The 14,097-nt window shown below is 46.0% G+C and overlaps 1 protein-coding gene across 1 annotated transcript; it reads left to right on the top strand.

Moving 5' to 3' along the window:
* Positions 1-2,146: 2,146 nt before the first annotated feature.
* Positions 2,147-6,952, top strand: LOC144726640 (trypsin-2-like). The gene is made up of 5 exons (XM_078605380.1): positions 2,147-2,267; positions 4,030-4,189; positions 4,849-5,108; positions 5,642-5,775; positions 6,707-6,952. The coding sequence occupies exons 1-5, from the start codon at positions 2,228-2,230 to the stop codon at positions 6,854-6,856; spliced, it is 744 nt and encodes a 247-aa protein (XP_078461506.1). The 5' UTR covers positions 2,147-2,227; the 3' UTR covers positions 6,857-6,952.
* Positions 6,953-14,097: the final 7,145 nt, after the last annotated feature.

The raw sequence follows: 14,097 nt of genomic DNA, 5'->3' as shown, positions 1-14,097 counted from the left end.
TGAAAACTAGGAGACAGGCACACGAAAATTAAATAACCCAGCAAAATATCGAAATGTGATGTAATACAACACAGAGAGTCGGTTAACACACAATTAACGCATAGCCTGGTTGATTACGTGTTTCAAAATTTGCTAAGTTAGAATTTTAAGTGTGAAAATTCCAAAGAGAGGACACAGGCAGAGAGAACAAATAGCCAGAAAGAAAAAGGATAAGCTTAAAACTTCCCCGTAGAAGTGGTTCAATCTTAATTTAGGAGCTTTCGTGACTGCAGGAATTATTCTTTGGTTCTTTTCGGTTAAGTCACGTCTAAAAATAAAATAATAAATTAAAATAACATATTACGACGTTTCGATTGCAACACAAGCAATCATCATCAGGTATAAAAGAAATAGCAACAAAAAATCTAACTAGAAAACTATAGACAGACATACAAGCAGACAGACATCACAACGGCACACAGAGAGAGGACACACATCGGCACAAAGAGAGGGGTTGTCTCTATGACGGTCCCTTAAATATAGAGAGGGGGGGCGAGAACGGAGAGAGGGAGGGGGCAGAGAGAATTAGCATATCAATGAGTGTACGCCAACGTACTGCTGCTGCTGCAAGTAAGATGACAATGTGGAACGCAAGCAGCAAGATGACAATGTCTACTTGGTTCTTTCGGTAAAGTCACGTAGAAGGGAAAAAAGCATAATAAAATACAATTGTCACGACGTTTCGACCACAACGCAAGCAGCCGTCCTCAGGTGAAGAACAGGTCTGTCGGAAAGACAGCGTCTGAATGACCACCACCAAGCTTGGCAGCGTATATTTAAGCTGGGTTAGGCGCCTTGACAAAGGAAATTGCATATCAACAGAGGAATTTAGCATATTTATGGAAAATGCAGATATGGGATTAGTCACTACTTGTGGAATGCGTATGAGGTGGGGGGGGATGGTCTCAAAGTCATATTATGCCCGTGCATTATGTAGGATTAGCAGCAACAAAGGGAGGAGGTAGGGTTAGCAGTAATAAAGGGAAGGCATTTTAATAGTAAGGAGCTGCAGCAGCCAAACCTCCACGTAAAAAACTAAAATATAATCTACATCGACATCATCAATATACTAAATACACTCTCCAATAAGCTGAGCTACTAACAATAAGTCATACATTACAATTCTACGTCGCAAAAAATATAATATGCCTCCAGCTAAACTTTTTCCTTACATCACACGGATCTACCCCGTACTATATACTGTCATAGACAAACCCAAAATTTAATTATATACTGCTTTACTATATACCACCCTATACCTTAGAGTATACATTGTAATATTACACTATGTATTATTCTACCCACCCTACTGTATACCACACTGCTGTATATTCACTATACAATTACGATACTATATATTACCTGATACATTATATTAAACATTACACTTTTATACTATTTATTATTATACAATCTGCTATACACTATACCATTGACCGTCGCGTGAAAGGTACTAAGATGAAGCAACAAAATATGTCAATGGGAGAGTGGTGAATGGGGACTTGCAGCGGAGCAAAGACTCAATTCCCTGTGGAGAATACAAAAGATATGTAGTCAATGCCAGTGAGTGGACTGCAGTCTGAAAGTCACCATAAACGTGAACACAATCACAGTTAGGATCCGAAATGGTTTATTACGTCCTTCCAATGATTGCTGAGCCAGAATCCATATTCTCGGTTGTATATGTGGATCGCCTCATGAACGAATCTCTCATGGTAGCCAGATGGCTTGCAGAGAACCTATGTCTTGGAGAAGTCAATGTCATGTGAGCCCACTGAACTGTAACAGTGATCTGCCATGGGCGAGGTGTTTGTACTACCGCGTTTCAGGTCTGCTTTATGTTCACGGATGCGGTCCGAGACAAGTCGTTTGGTTTCTCCAATGTAACTGCTACCACAGAGGCAACTTAGTTTGTAGACGCCAGGGTACTGTATGTCTGGAACCACATCTTTTACAGACGGGACCGGGACCGGTTGATACGGTTGTGGCGTATATTCTGGTAAGCGCTTCTGGCTATTTCAGTATCGGCTGGGAAAATATCGATGGGTTTAATGAGGCTTCCATAAGGCATTGGGCAGCACAGAAGATACCAGACAAGGCCACGAGATAAGGTGGAGCTGCCGGTTGGGATATAAGGCGACTCTGAGCAGCAACTCAGCATCGTCTAGCTCACGAACCACAGAGAAACATGCACGGGCTCATCCTCGCTCTTCTCGTGGGTGTCGCTGGTGAGTTCCTCCAGACTCTGTGTGCCTGTTTGTCTTTGTCTCTGTGTCTTTGTCTTAGTTTGTATCTGTGTGTGTATCTGTGTCGGGAGCGATAATGCAATGGAAAGCGTGCTGCGCTACAAACCCAGCGTCCTGAATTCGATTCTGACGATTATCTGAACCAGTCTTGGTCTCTCTTAGGTCGACTCAGCCTCAAAATGAGTACCTGGTTCGATGTGTAAACATCGACAGCCTTTTTCATAGGTGCTACTTGCTAACAGCATTTTCCAAAAGTCTGTTAAGACTATACGGGGAATCTTTGTCTGTGTCGTGTATAAGTTTGGGGAGCAGTAGTGTAGCAGTTACCGTGCTGCGCTACGAACCCGGTGACTAGAGTTCGATTTTTAGCTCACGGCTAAACATTAGTGGCGAGCGATATGTGATCCAAATTATTTTGGTGTTATTAAGAATGGTCATTGTCCAAAACCTCGTCTATGATATATTTTCCTTTTAAGACAGAACCCCTAATGACCAGCGTGGTGAAGTATGGTCAAACAACCCCCATGCATGTATGTTGAACTTATTTCGCACCGTACTAAACACAAAACGCAGTTTTAAAGAAACGACCAACACATCGTGGGGAGGCCTTCATTCTGCATTCGATTGGCAAGGGGCTGGATATTATATCATTGTATCACTATAATTAAAACAAATATCTTGTCGTGGATACATAGAGAGCAGCAATAGTGGTGCAGCAGTCGGTGCGCTGTGCTATGGTAACCAATGGCGCGGGTTTGAGCTTCCTGCAATGTTGGACAGCCGTCGCCCATTTGTATCCAAAAAAAAACGTTGTCTCGCCTCATCACCGATGGCTTTCATTTTACTCATTTAGCCTCACCGGGAAACGCGCCTTTTTAGCCCGCCACGAGAGACGATGAGGAGCGAGATGGTGATGACGATGGTGTCGATTCTAATCGTCCTATTAACACGGTTGACTACGTACGGTGCGACAAGAAGTTCAACATACAACGCCATAGCTGTCAACCGGTACGGTTTATCCCGTATTATTGTACAGGAAAATTGAGTTTTCAGGTCCATACGGCATACAGCTGTTTCAATACGGTGAAAAAATGTGTGTCTATGTGTTTGTGTTTCTCCCTTGTGGTGGGACTTTGTAGGATGAACGTTGAGATTTATAAAGGACACGGGTGACCAATAAGGTCTGAATTGGTCTGTAATAAGGTAGACACTGACAAGGGGTTGAGAGGTATGCAACACACATCCGTCTGGCAATGACAGTGGGGTGATGGCGTTGATAATAGTTGTGCAAGCGATAACTATTATTATTTATAATACTATAATTTTAATACAGCCTAATTCATGCAAATTGCTGCTGTAGAATGTGCAAAGCGCCTTTCTGCGGATTTGGCACAAAGGCCCAGGGGAAACCCACAGACAGACGCGTGGGAAAGCAGAACAGACGCCAACAACTTCCCAAGCTTTGTGGTCCCACATTGGGGTGTTCGAGCAACTCCAATGTTGGCGATGATTGGGATGTTGCTAGCAGTGAGACTGCTTTCAATGAAGACATCGACGACTATGATGATGAATGTTGGTGGATGCAAGTTAATGGCCCTGGACATACATCGACACGACTGTGTGTGTGTGTGCTGGCCACCCACTCCAACGCGTGCGGTTCCGGCCTTCATAGGTGCTCGCTAATAACACTTGCCCCAACAGTCTGTGAAAGCTCTCCTGGGGGATCTTTGTCTTTGTCTGGCAGCGGCGGCCCCATACATGTATGAGGACCACATCGTGGGTGGCTCCGAGTGCGCTGCCCACTCGCAGCCGTGGCAGGTGTCCCTCAACATCGGATACCACTTCTGCGGAGGCTCCCTGATCAACAGCGAGTGGGTCGTGTCTGCCGCTCACTGCTACCAGACGTGAGTGAGCTGCGCGCGGACAAGAGCGGATCTCTTCGCTGTGTGCGTGTGGGTGACTAGGAGGCTGAGCGGGCAGAGATGGAGCTGCTATCTAAAATACACGAAAACGTCCGGATGTAATGTCGTTACATTTGCAATTTGCAATTGGTATCTAAATTACACACTCCAAAGAAATTGGTCATTCGTACATAAATTACATAAGTCAGCAATCTGAATGCGTTTTGCCCATCTCTGCATGGTGGCGTGATGTTCCGGTGGGGTTTTTCCGAGTCACAGCACTGCAATCTCCATTACCCATATTACATTTCTCAATGGACACTGAGGTGTTGCTCAACTCCCGTTAACAGCCTTGAACCAGTGGTGTAAATTCCAAATTCCTAATTTCGTGGGCAAGTCTCCAACAGGAAAATCACCCTACAAAGAAGTAGCAATGTTATCAATCTCAGAGGGGAGATGGGCCAAGTGAACCCCCAACCGTGATTTTGAACATGGAGCATTTCATTTGGGAAGATGCTCATTGTGCCCAGCGTGATAGCAGTAGGGAATAGGAATAGCGGAGATGAGATGCGACTTAAGGCGCCGAGTTGCCAAGTCACTTAAGCGCCGTATAAATGCAATTCCTCATCATTATCCTCGTCCCTATCCTCCTCCAACCCCAGGGCGTCCCGCATCTCCGTGCGCATCGGCGAGCACAACATCTTCGTGACCGAGGGCACCGAGCAGAGGATCCAGGCCTCCAAGGCGATCCAGCACCCCCAGTACAACTCCTGGAACATCGACAATGACATCATGCTCATCAAGCTGTCCTCGCCCGCCACCCTCAACCAGTACGCGCAGCCCATCGCGCTGCCCTCCTCCTGCGTCAACACCGGAGTCATGTGCACCATCTCCGGCTGGGGCGAGACCCAGACCAGCGTCGGTGAGGACGCACTGCGCTCACCGCCCCCACCCACCCCCCTTCTCCCCCTTCTACTGCGGCAGAGACGTGAAGGGAAACGCGTTCAACATCTGCCCCCATGCAAATCGAAAACGTCCTTCTAATCGGGAGAGAGAAGTTGTTTACTCGTTAACGCAGCCACGTCACGATTGGGCGGTTACAATTACTTGTCGAGTATTGTTGCATGCAGTGGAAAACCGGAGTGCCTGAAATGAGGGGATAACACTTAAACACCTCATCTTGGATATATATAATTATTGTACAGCACTGGCACAAAGGCCCAAAACGCCAAGCAGCCAGCAACACACCGCGCTACTGAACACGTCGCGAACAAGAGTGAATACGTTTTCTCGAATTGAGCAACATAGCTAGAAACATTGACAGCGAATTCCTAAGCTGCAGGCGGTGTTTTGACCCCGCAGCGTGACAAGTTCGACGCGTCAGTGGTGGGGTGCCGCCCTGTGCCGTGTGTTCGGCCTCGCCACCTCCTCGACCGGCGTTGTCTCCCCCCACAGGCAGTCCCGACGTCCTCATGTGCGTCCAGGCGCCCGTGCTGAGCGACACCTCCTGCAGGAACTCCTACCCTGGTGACATCACCAACAACATGATCTGCCTGGGATACCTGGAAGGCGGCAAGGACTCCTGCCAGGTGAGACGGCGACATCGGAGCCGAAGGAGCTCGCTTCTATCAGAGGAACGGAGGGATTCGGGAATCGCAGCGCGCCTATAACTTGGGTTTATATCGTTTCACGTAAATATGCTGCGCAAGAAGTAGGATACGGTATTCATTTAAAACGTGAAACAATTAAAACAGGGAGAATGTGTTCATGTATATTTGTATTTAAAAAGTATTAAGCCTAGCCTTGAATTTGGCAGCAAAAGATGGCCTGTGGGAGGAAATTCCAGACTCAAGTGACCAGAGCAAATGGTGAAAATTTGCTTTGTGAGTACAATTATCGTGTGACCACACATCGCGTACGATAATAAGCTGCGTTGGTAATATGTTCAAATATGCATTGACAGAATTGCACCCATTTGTAACATGAATACGACGCTCGCTTGCTACTCCCTGGTCTCGTCTGCTTGTAAAGTCAAATCGATTTCCTGCTGCAATGACCATTGAGCCACTGGTGCTCACCTCACGTTTACAGCCCTGAGCATGGTAGAAAAGTTATTGGGCAATCACCGTTGACTTTCTCAGAGAAATGATGGGATGAGTCAAAATCTGAATATTTACTTTTGCCGGAGGAACCGATGAGCTATAAAGCTCTCTTTTATTCGATGTCCAGTCGGGGCCGGTCAGAACGTTACAACAACAAACAATACAAAACACCGGTTTCATACGTAGGCTTTCACGACCAATATCACCCATAATTTAAATTTTTTTGGGGTTAGATCGTGGATATAACAAAAACAAACCTTTATTAATACAAACCACAATAGGAGTCAACCTCCAACCAGGACTTGAACTCGCAACACCTTACGATTGACAGCTTCTCGATCTACCGCTGAGCCACCGGATGCAGGAGACAGCTGCTAACCCCCGACCCCCCTGACCCCTGCTGCTGCCGCCACCGCAGGGAGACTCCGGTGGCCCCGTCGCGTGCAATGGCGAGCTGCAGGGCATCGTGTCCTGGGGCCGTGGTTGCGCCCTGCCCAACTACCCCGGCGTGTACACCAAGGTGTGCAACTACAACGCCTGGATCGCGCAGACCATCGCGGCCAACTAAGCGTGGATCTGGCACACTACTCTACACCGCGACCATGATGATTATGACGACGATTGTTATGGTGTAACAAATGAATAAATATGTGAACCAATAATTTATCTTGGTTTCTGTGGTTTTTTTGTCAGCTTGTTTTTATGGCGTATGCACTTATTCCAAGTCAATTTCACAGTTTGTTGACTTTAAAAGCCAAAAAGTCAAAGTGAATGACTGTTTAAGGAGTGTTCACCTCCTGTTTGCAGCTCGGAACCAGTGGTGGAAATTCCATATTCCTATGATGGGTCAAGTCTATCCATAGGACAACCACTGTTGACATTTGTTGTATCCTAACCCTTCTTCCAAACTTGATATTTTTATATATTATTTGTTTTACTTGATATATAATGAATGAAAACACCCCAAAGCGCAGCAGGCTGCAAAAACCAGGTGTTGTTAAGTAATGAACTGGAGGAGGGCTAGGATGACAGAATTTGCAACCTTGCTTCAAGGAAGGAGGGGGCCTGATGAACGGGCATATGTCACCCGTGCAGGCGGCAGAGACAGTGGGAGAGTCAGCCAGACATAATTAAGGCAAAAAGCCAACCATCCTGCATGGTTTTAAGGAATTAAATTATTAAATCCAGGGTGAGTGGTCAAATGAAGTGGGTCAGCAACGCTGTGTGCACAGGGGAGGGAGCTGATTAACAACCCTGCACGGCTGAACGTGAGGGGGCCTTTGACCTGAAATTAAGAATAACACTCCCAGAGCAGAAGGTTGGATGGCCACAGTGAGACGAATAAGAGCGTTGTATATCAAGGATGCAGACTCAGCTGAACGGCGAGGCTGCGGAGGTTACCAGGAGTTCGCGTTCGCCTAGTTAAGTCAAAAAGCTCAATAATTCTGTATTGCTATTAAAGTAACGTTAAAGTCGGAATTTAACAACAGGATAGGCTAAAGTTATCGATAATCACACCCACTCCAATTAAACCAGGCCACAAGTTACGCCTACTGAACCATCACCATCATTAAGTCAATATGAAATGTTATTTCCATACTTTAAAATACAACTCGACCCAAAGCATATGACAATCAGAACCTTCCTAAGTCAAAATTGAATCGCACCCAGACAGGAGCGAATAGTCGATATAAGGTTGAAGAGGGAAGGAAATTAAGAGCACGGCGAACTGCAAACGTAAGCAAAAAGCCGGGAACAACACACCAAGCCCAGCAACAGCGAGTCGGGCTTCGACAGGCCATAAAAGTAGGAATGATAACTCCCGGGGTCAGGGGACATCAGAAAAAGCAAGCAGACAAAAACCAGAACTGACTCCAAGGTTCAACCGCCCTCACCTACAAGGAGTGACGGAAATTAATGAGGCCTTGAGTTAACGGCGTCAGCTGGACAGCAACAACACCGGCGAGCAGAGACAGAGTGAGGCAAAGACTGCCAGGCTATGAAATACAACTTCATGTCAGTAAAGCCCTGACCAACAAGTTAAGTTAATGACATCACAATACATAATATCGTACATAACATCAATGTTAACGCTATTCACCGTCAACTATATTCCGCTTATATAACCATGCAGACACCAAGGAATACGAATTCCTAGGATCAAGAAACTTACCCCTTAACCTAAGATATCGGAAATAAATTAATAATAATAAGCCTATGCATGAAAGACAAAAGTAAAACTTATGAAAAGCCAGGATAGCGGGATAAATCACCACCAGGTCGAAATAAAATACATAATAAAAGAGCGATGTTAAACCCAGGGTCGGAGAGAAAGGGAGATCCCGGCCGTCTTTGTATCCCCGCAGCGCGGGATGGGAGTGTGTATGTGCTCGGGGAGGCACCTCCACTTGGGTCAAGCACCACGATGGGAAACGACACACCTTAGGCTACATACAGAATCATAACTGGGAAATGGTAAGGGACAAATGTTAATTTAAAACTTTTTAACCATGTCTGTGTGCGTCTGTGAGGGTCGGAGGGAGTGTGCCCCTCCCTCCAGGTCGTGCAACACGGACAGAAACGCCGGTGAGACGATTTGTAACGTCTGTGTTTTGGTTCATGAAGGAGGCCAGACAAGAGATAATATTGCACCCAGACAGAGAGACGACTTCGAGGCAATTTGTAACATCTGATTGTTTGCTCATGGATTTTATGGAGGGAGTATGACAACGGAAAATACCATGGGTGATGCACACAAGGACACACGGACGTACGGACACACACATGAACACACCTACACACGGACAGATCCTGACACAGTAAATCAAAAGAAAACCCCGCCTTGTGGGCAGGACCCAAAGGGATTTTTCGGCATAAAAGAAAGGACCCTGAGCATTGGAAACCAGTTCGACAGGAGAGTCAACTCATCACGAGTTCGACCAGTGGGTCGGCTCCGGAGCGAGCTCGACCGAGTGGGTCGGCTCGACTCATCTTCAGCTCGACCGAGCGGGTCGACTCAAGGGCGAGCTGCGACTAACGGGTCGGCTCGACTCTTCAGCTTCTGGGACTCAGCCGAGTTCAGACGGCTCTCGGGGCTCGACTCAAGCGGCTCCCCATCTCCTCTGCAGGCGGGCAAGACCCGCGCGACAGCCCAACCTCTGCCGAGTCGGTTTCGCTGCTGCCGCGAGAATCGCGGTTTGGCGACGACGCTGCGAGCGAGCTGTGGGCGTTACCTACCGACCGGGTTCCGAACTACGACAGCGTATCAGAGGCATCCAACCAATTCACCACGGTGACAGAGGAGCGACTAATACGTATGACGCGCATCGCCCCCTCACCACACGACCACCAGGCGTCTGCTTGACATAAAGAACCGACTCCGAACACTGACTATTGAAGACAACTCTTACCACTCAAACCCACTCGAACCCATAAGCCATCCGTGGCTGTGAAGAAAAACTCGAGACCGAGTGATGGCCATCCGTCATTTATAAGAGTATTCGTAATTTTTATCTTTAATATTTAGTGGACTGTACTCTTAATCGCATAAATTCCCAACAGATCCATCAATACGAATTGATTCTTGGCACCTCCTTCCGCCGAGCAACGCTCACGTGGGGAGTGGTGGCCCACCAGATCCTTATCAGGTGATCTGGTCCCCAATTAGTAAATTTGATATAAGATAACGATCTTCGGAAAAGGAGCATCGTCGCCGGCCCTTACTCCGAGCCATTCTGTTGTCAGATAACCTGCCGATGTATCTGTTGAGATTGGTGCCTTTAAGAATAATAACTGTTTTGATTGTGTTTTCTTTATCGCCGTATAATCTTTCAAGTATCTTTCATTCATTAACGTTAAGGTTTTTCTTAGCATAGTATTTGCATGTTTTAACGACTCTCTCTCTCACTAACAACCATCGCGTTATGCGGGATCTGTGTGCCGTTGTCAAGTGAAATCAGACAATCGTTGATGATACTGTATTGATGCCGTATTGACGTTCCGAGATTGAGAGTTCGCATACTATATCATAGTTGAGGTTGAATTAGTAATAAATTGATTAATACAGAAGTGGTTGTGTGATTCCTTCCTGAAATCTATGCATAAGATCTGCTTCTGCGTTGAGATCTGAACTTGGTGACCTTAATAAACACACTAACACATACTCAGTAAATGTTAAAGCGATAACGGGGCGAACCGGGGACCTAAGATAAGCGAGAATGAGACGAACCTAGACAACGATGCCGAGTTAATCTAAGTTAATCTTGTATACTTACACCACACCTGCATAACTGCATACGATTAATTGCCTTATTCCGATCGATAACCCACCCTCGTCACCGAGGCGGGGTCTGGTTATCATAACGACTTGCATCATCATAATTCCACCCACTCGCATAATTACTACGATTACCTCTCGAATTGGCATAATTAAATGTGCATAATTACCTCAATTAACATATTTCCGGATAATTACACATTTGGCCAAATTTCAATTGATTATTATTATTATTTTCACTGAATATTCATAACCCACACATACAACACAATAATTTCACCCACGCACGCATACAACATATCAAAATTTTCATAACCAACATATACAACACATTCAAGTCGAATAATGAGTCAATCCCCAACCAGGAATTGAACTCCCTAACTTCTCATTGTGAGCCACTCACTCTGATGCTGGATACTATGATGATGTATTGGTTAGCACATTGTATTCTGAACCTTGTCACTTTAAAGTGGTCTTTTGGGGTTATATTGTGCAAATATAATTGTGTCGTTAAACCCACCACCACCCGACACAGCCAATGAGTAAGGTTTGACACTTAAACAAACATGCCAATTCGTTACTAGTTCAGCACTAACCGGTGTGTTGGAGAGTAACAACAATGTAATTACTGGCAAAACGTCATACTCGAATTGTAAATGTTGTGGGTTTACTCTCCACCACATCGGTGTGCTGAACTAGTAACGAATTGGCATGTTTTGTTGACGTGACAGACCTTACTAAATGGCTGTCGGATGGTGGCAAGTTTAACGACACATTTATATTCACGTGATCTATCCACAAAAAAACATATTTTTTGGATATTGATCACGAAAGCCTACTCCTTGTGAAACTGGTCACCTGAGATTATGGGCCTAGGCTACAATCAATAGCGAGTGAAAGAACCATCACCAACCCACCCCAACCAGGATGGTGAAGTTCGGTCAAGCAACCCCCCAACGACTGACACGGGGTATATGGATGCCTTTATCCAGCAGTGGTTTTACAAAGGTATTTCAGTTAATTTAGTGTACTACTCTTGGCTATATTCAATAAATAACGAGCCAAACGACAAGACTCATCTAATTTATTCTATTTCGGATTTATATAGCGCCCTTTCTAGGGCGCTTTAAAATGAAAGCCGACGGCGTTCAGTGGTGAGGTGACGGAATGGAGGGACAGGGGCTGGGAATGGAGCTGATGTTGCAGGGGTAGGTAAGACAGAATAAGGTGGAGTGTGATGGTGAGTGAGGGTGTCTGATAGGTGCAGCATGAATGAGAGGGAGTGGGGTATAGGGCACATGCGTGAAGTTGTGAAATGGACATGGATGAGGGTAGGGGAAGAGGTCTGGTGGCCGGATAATTGAGCTGATGGAGGAGCACAGTGTAGGGCTGGGGGATATTACATATGTAATAAAGGTCTTAGAAGCGACTTCTGGAATCAGGGTCTTTATTTGTTTTTAGTTCACAACACTCCTCATATAAATTCCACTCCTGTCTTACTCCTTCACACTGCTAGAGAGAGAGAGAGACTCGTGCTGCCACGTGGCAGGCCTGGACCCCCGCTCCAGCGTGGAATCACCCTTCGTTCGTTCCAGATCTGACCACGTGTTGCCTGTCTCCACCCCTTTTAATACCCGGGTCACGTGGTACCTTTCCACCAGTCCTGGTTAACATCCATGGAATCTTCCAGACTCCATCGTACGATCCCAGGACCATGCCCCTGACTCGTCCCCCCATTGGCTGTGGCTAAAGCCACCAGATCCAATCATCTACTTGCAGATGTCACCTTCCCATTACGTCAGGGCCACGCCCCTAGACTTCTCCCCATTGGCTATGGGCCAGGACCGGTAGAGCAAATCATCGTAATGAGGTGTGATCAATCAACCACCCGGATATACCCTCACATTACACATACATGATGCATGTGTAGTGAGTTCTCAGTGAGTCAGACAACGTTGTTGAGGCACACTCTTTTATTTAACCAAGGCAGTAACAATACTTGAAGGGGTAACGGCCCCTTCACCCGTACTCAATGCAAAACACCCCTAGCACTATTCCCTGACTGTCCTATTCCCAGTCCTCCGCTATGAGTGCTAGGGGAGGCTATCTGATCCGGCCCTGGCCAAGCACGGATCCCGGCACCCAGCTAACCAGACCGTGCTCTTACAAGAGCAGCGGTCCTGAAGCTCTTGGGGCCGCGCCACTGGCTTGCCCTGCTCGGCCCTGAGAAGGACAGCGAGCCAGGGGATTTCCAGGGCCTATTCTGCCGGTCTTCAGTCTTCTCTGGTAAGCTTCTAACACACTGGCCCCGAGCCCTCTGGCTCCCCGCCTTTTATAGGAATCCTCTCCGAGGGGTGGGGCTATGGGGGATCACAGTGCCCCCATGGCCCCCCAGGGTTAACCGATGCGGACGTGGATGTAGTGTTGTATATGTTGGTTATGAAAATTTTGATGTGTTGTATGCGTGCGTGGGTGAAATTATTATGTTGTATATGTGGGTTATGAATATTCAGTGAAAATAATAGTAATCAAATGAAATTTGGCCAAATGTGTAATTATCCGGAAATATGTTAATTTTATGTAATTATGCACATTTAATTATGCCAATTCGAGAGGTAATCGTAGTAATTATGCGAGTGGGTGTAATTATGATAATGCCAGTCGTTATGATAACCAGACCCCGCCTCGGTGACGAGGGTGGGTTATCGATCGGAATAAGGCAATTAATCGTATGCAGTTATGCAGGTGTGGTGTAAGTATACAAGATTAACTTAGATTAACTCGGCATCGTTGTCTAGGTTCGTCTCATTCTCGCTTATCTTTAGGTCCCCGGTTCACCCCGTTATCGCTTTAACATTTACTGAGTATGTGTTAGTGTGTTTATTAAGATCACCAAGTTCAGATCTCAACGCAGAAGCAGATCTTATGCATAAATTTCAGGAAAGAATCACACAACCACTTCTGTATTAATCAATTTATTACTAATTCAACTTCGACTATGATATAGTATGCGAACTCTCAATCTCGGAACGTCAATACGGCATCAATACAGTATCATCAACGATTGTCTGATTTCACTTTGACAACGGCACATAGATCCCGCATAACGCGATGGTTGTTAGTGAGAGAGAGAGTCGTTAAAACATGCAAATACTATGCTAAGAAAACCTTAACGTTAATGAATGAAAGATACTTGAAAGATTATACGGCGATAAAACACAATCAAAAACAGTTGTTATTCTTAAAGGCACCAATCTCAACAATTTATGCGATTAAGAGTACAGCCCACTAAATATTAAAGATAAAAATTACGAATACTCTTATAAACGACGGATGGCCATCACTCGGTCTCGAGTGTTTCTTCACAGCCACGGATGGCTTATGGGTTCGAGTGTTTTTGAGTGGTAAGAGTTGTCTTCACTAGTCAGTGTTCGGAGTCGGTTCTTTATGTCAAACAGACGCCTGGTGGTCGTGTGGTGAGGGGGCGGTGCGCGTCATACGTATTAGTCGCTCCTCTGTCACCGTGGTGAATT

Source organism: Lampetra planeri, chromosome 24, assembly GCF_965212315.1.
Source record: "Lampetra planeri chromosome 24, kcLamPlan1.2.h2, whole genome shotgun sequence".
Taxonomy (NCBI): Eukaryota; Metazoa; Chordata; class Hyperoartia; order Petromyzontiformes; family Petromyzontidae; genus Lampetra; species Lampetra planeri.
The sequence above is the reverse complement of the archived record's forward strand: the minus strand, read 5'-3'. Positions and strand labels throughout refer to the sequence as shown.

Coding starts and splice junctions, on each gene's coding strand:
- LOC144726640 (XM_078605380.1), top strand. CDS start 2,228: ATGCACGGGCTCATCCTCGCTCTTCTCGTGGGTGTCGCTG. Junction 4,190..4,848: donor GCCGCTCACTGCTACCAGAC/GTGAGTGAGCTG, acceptor CTCCAACCCCAG/GGCGTCCCGCATCTCCGTGC. Junction 5,776..6,706: donor GCGGCAAGGACTCCTGCCAG/GTGAGACGGCGA, acceptor CCGCCACCGCAG/GGAGACTCCGGTGGCCCCGT.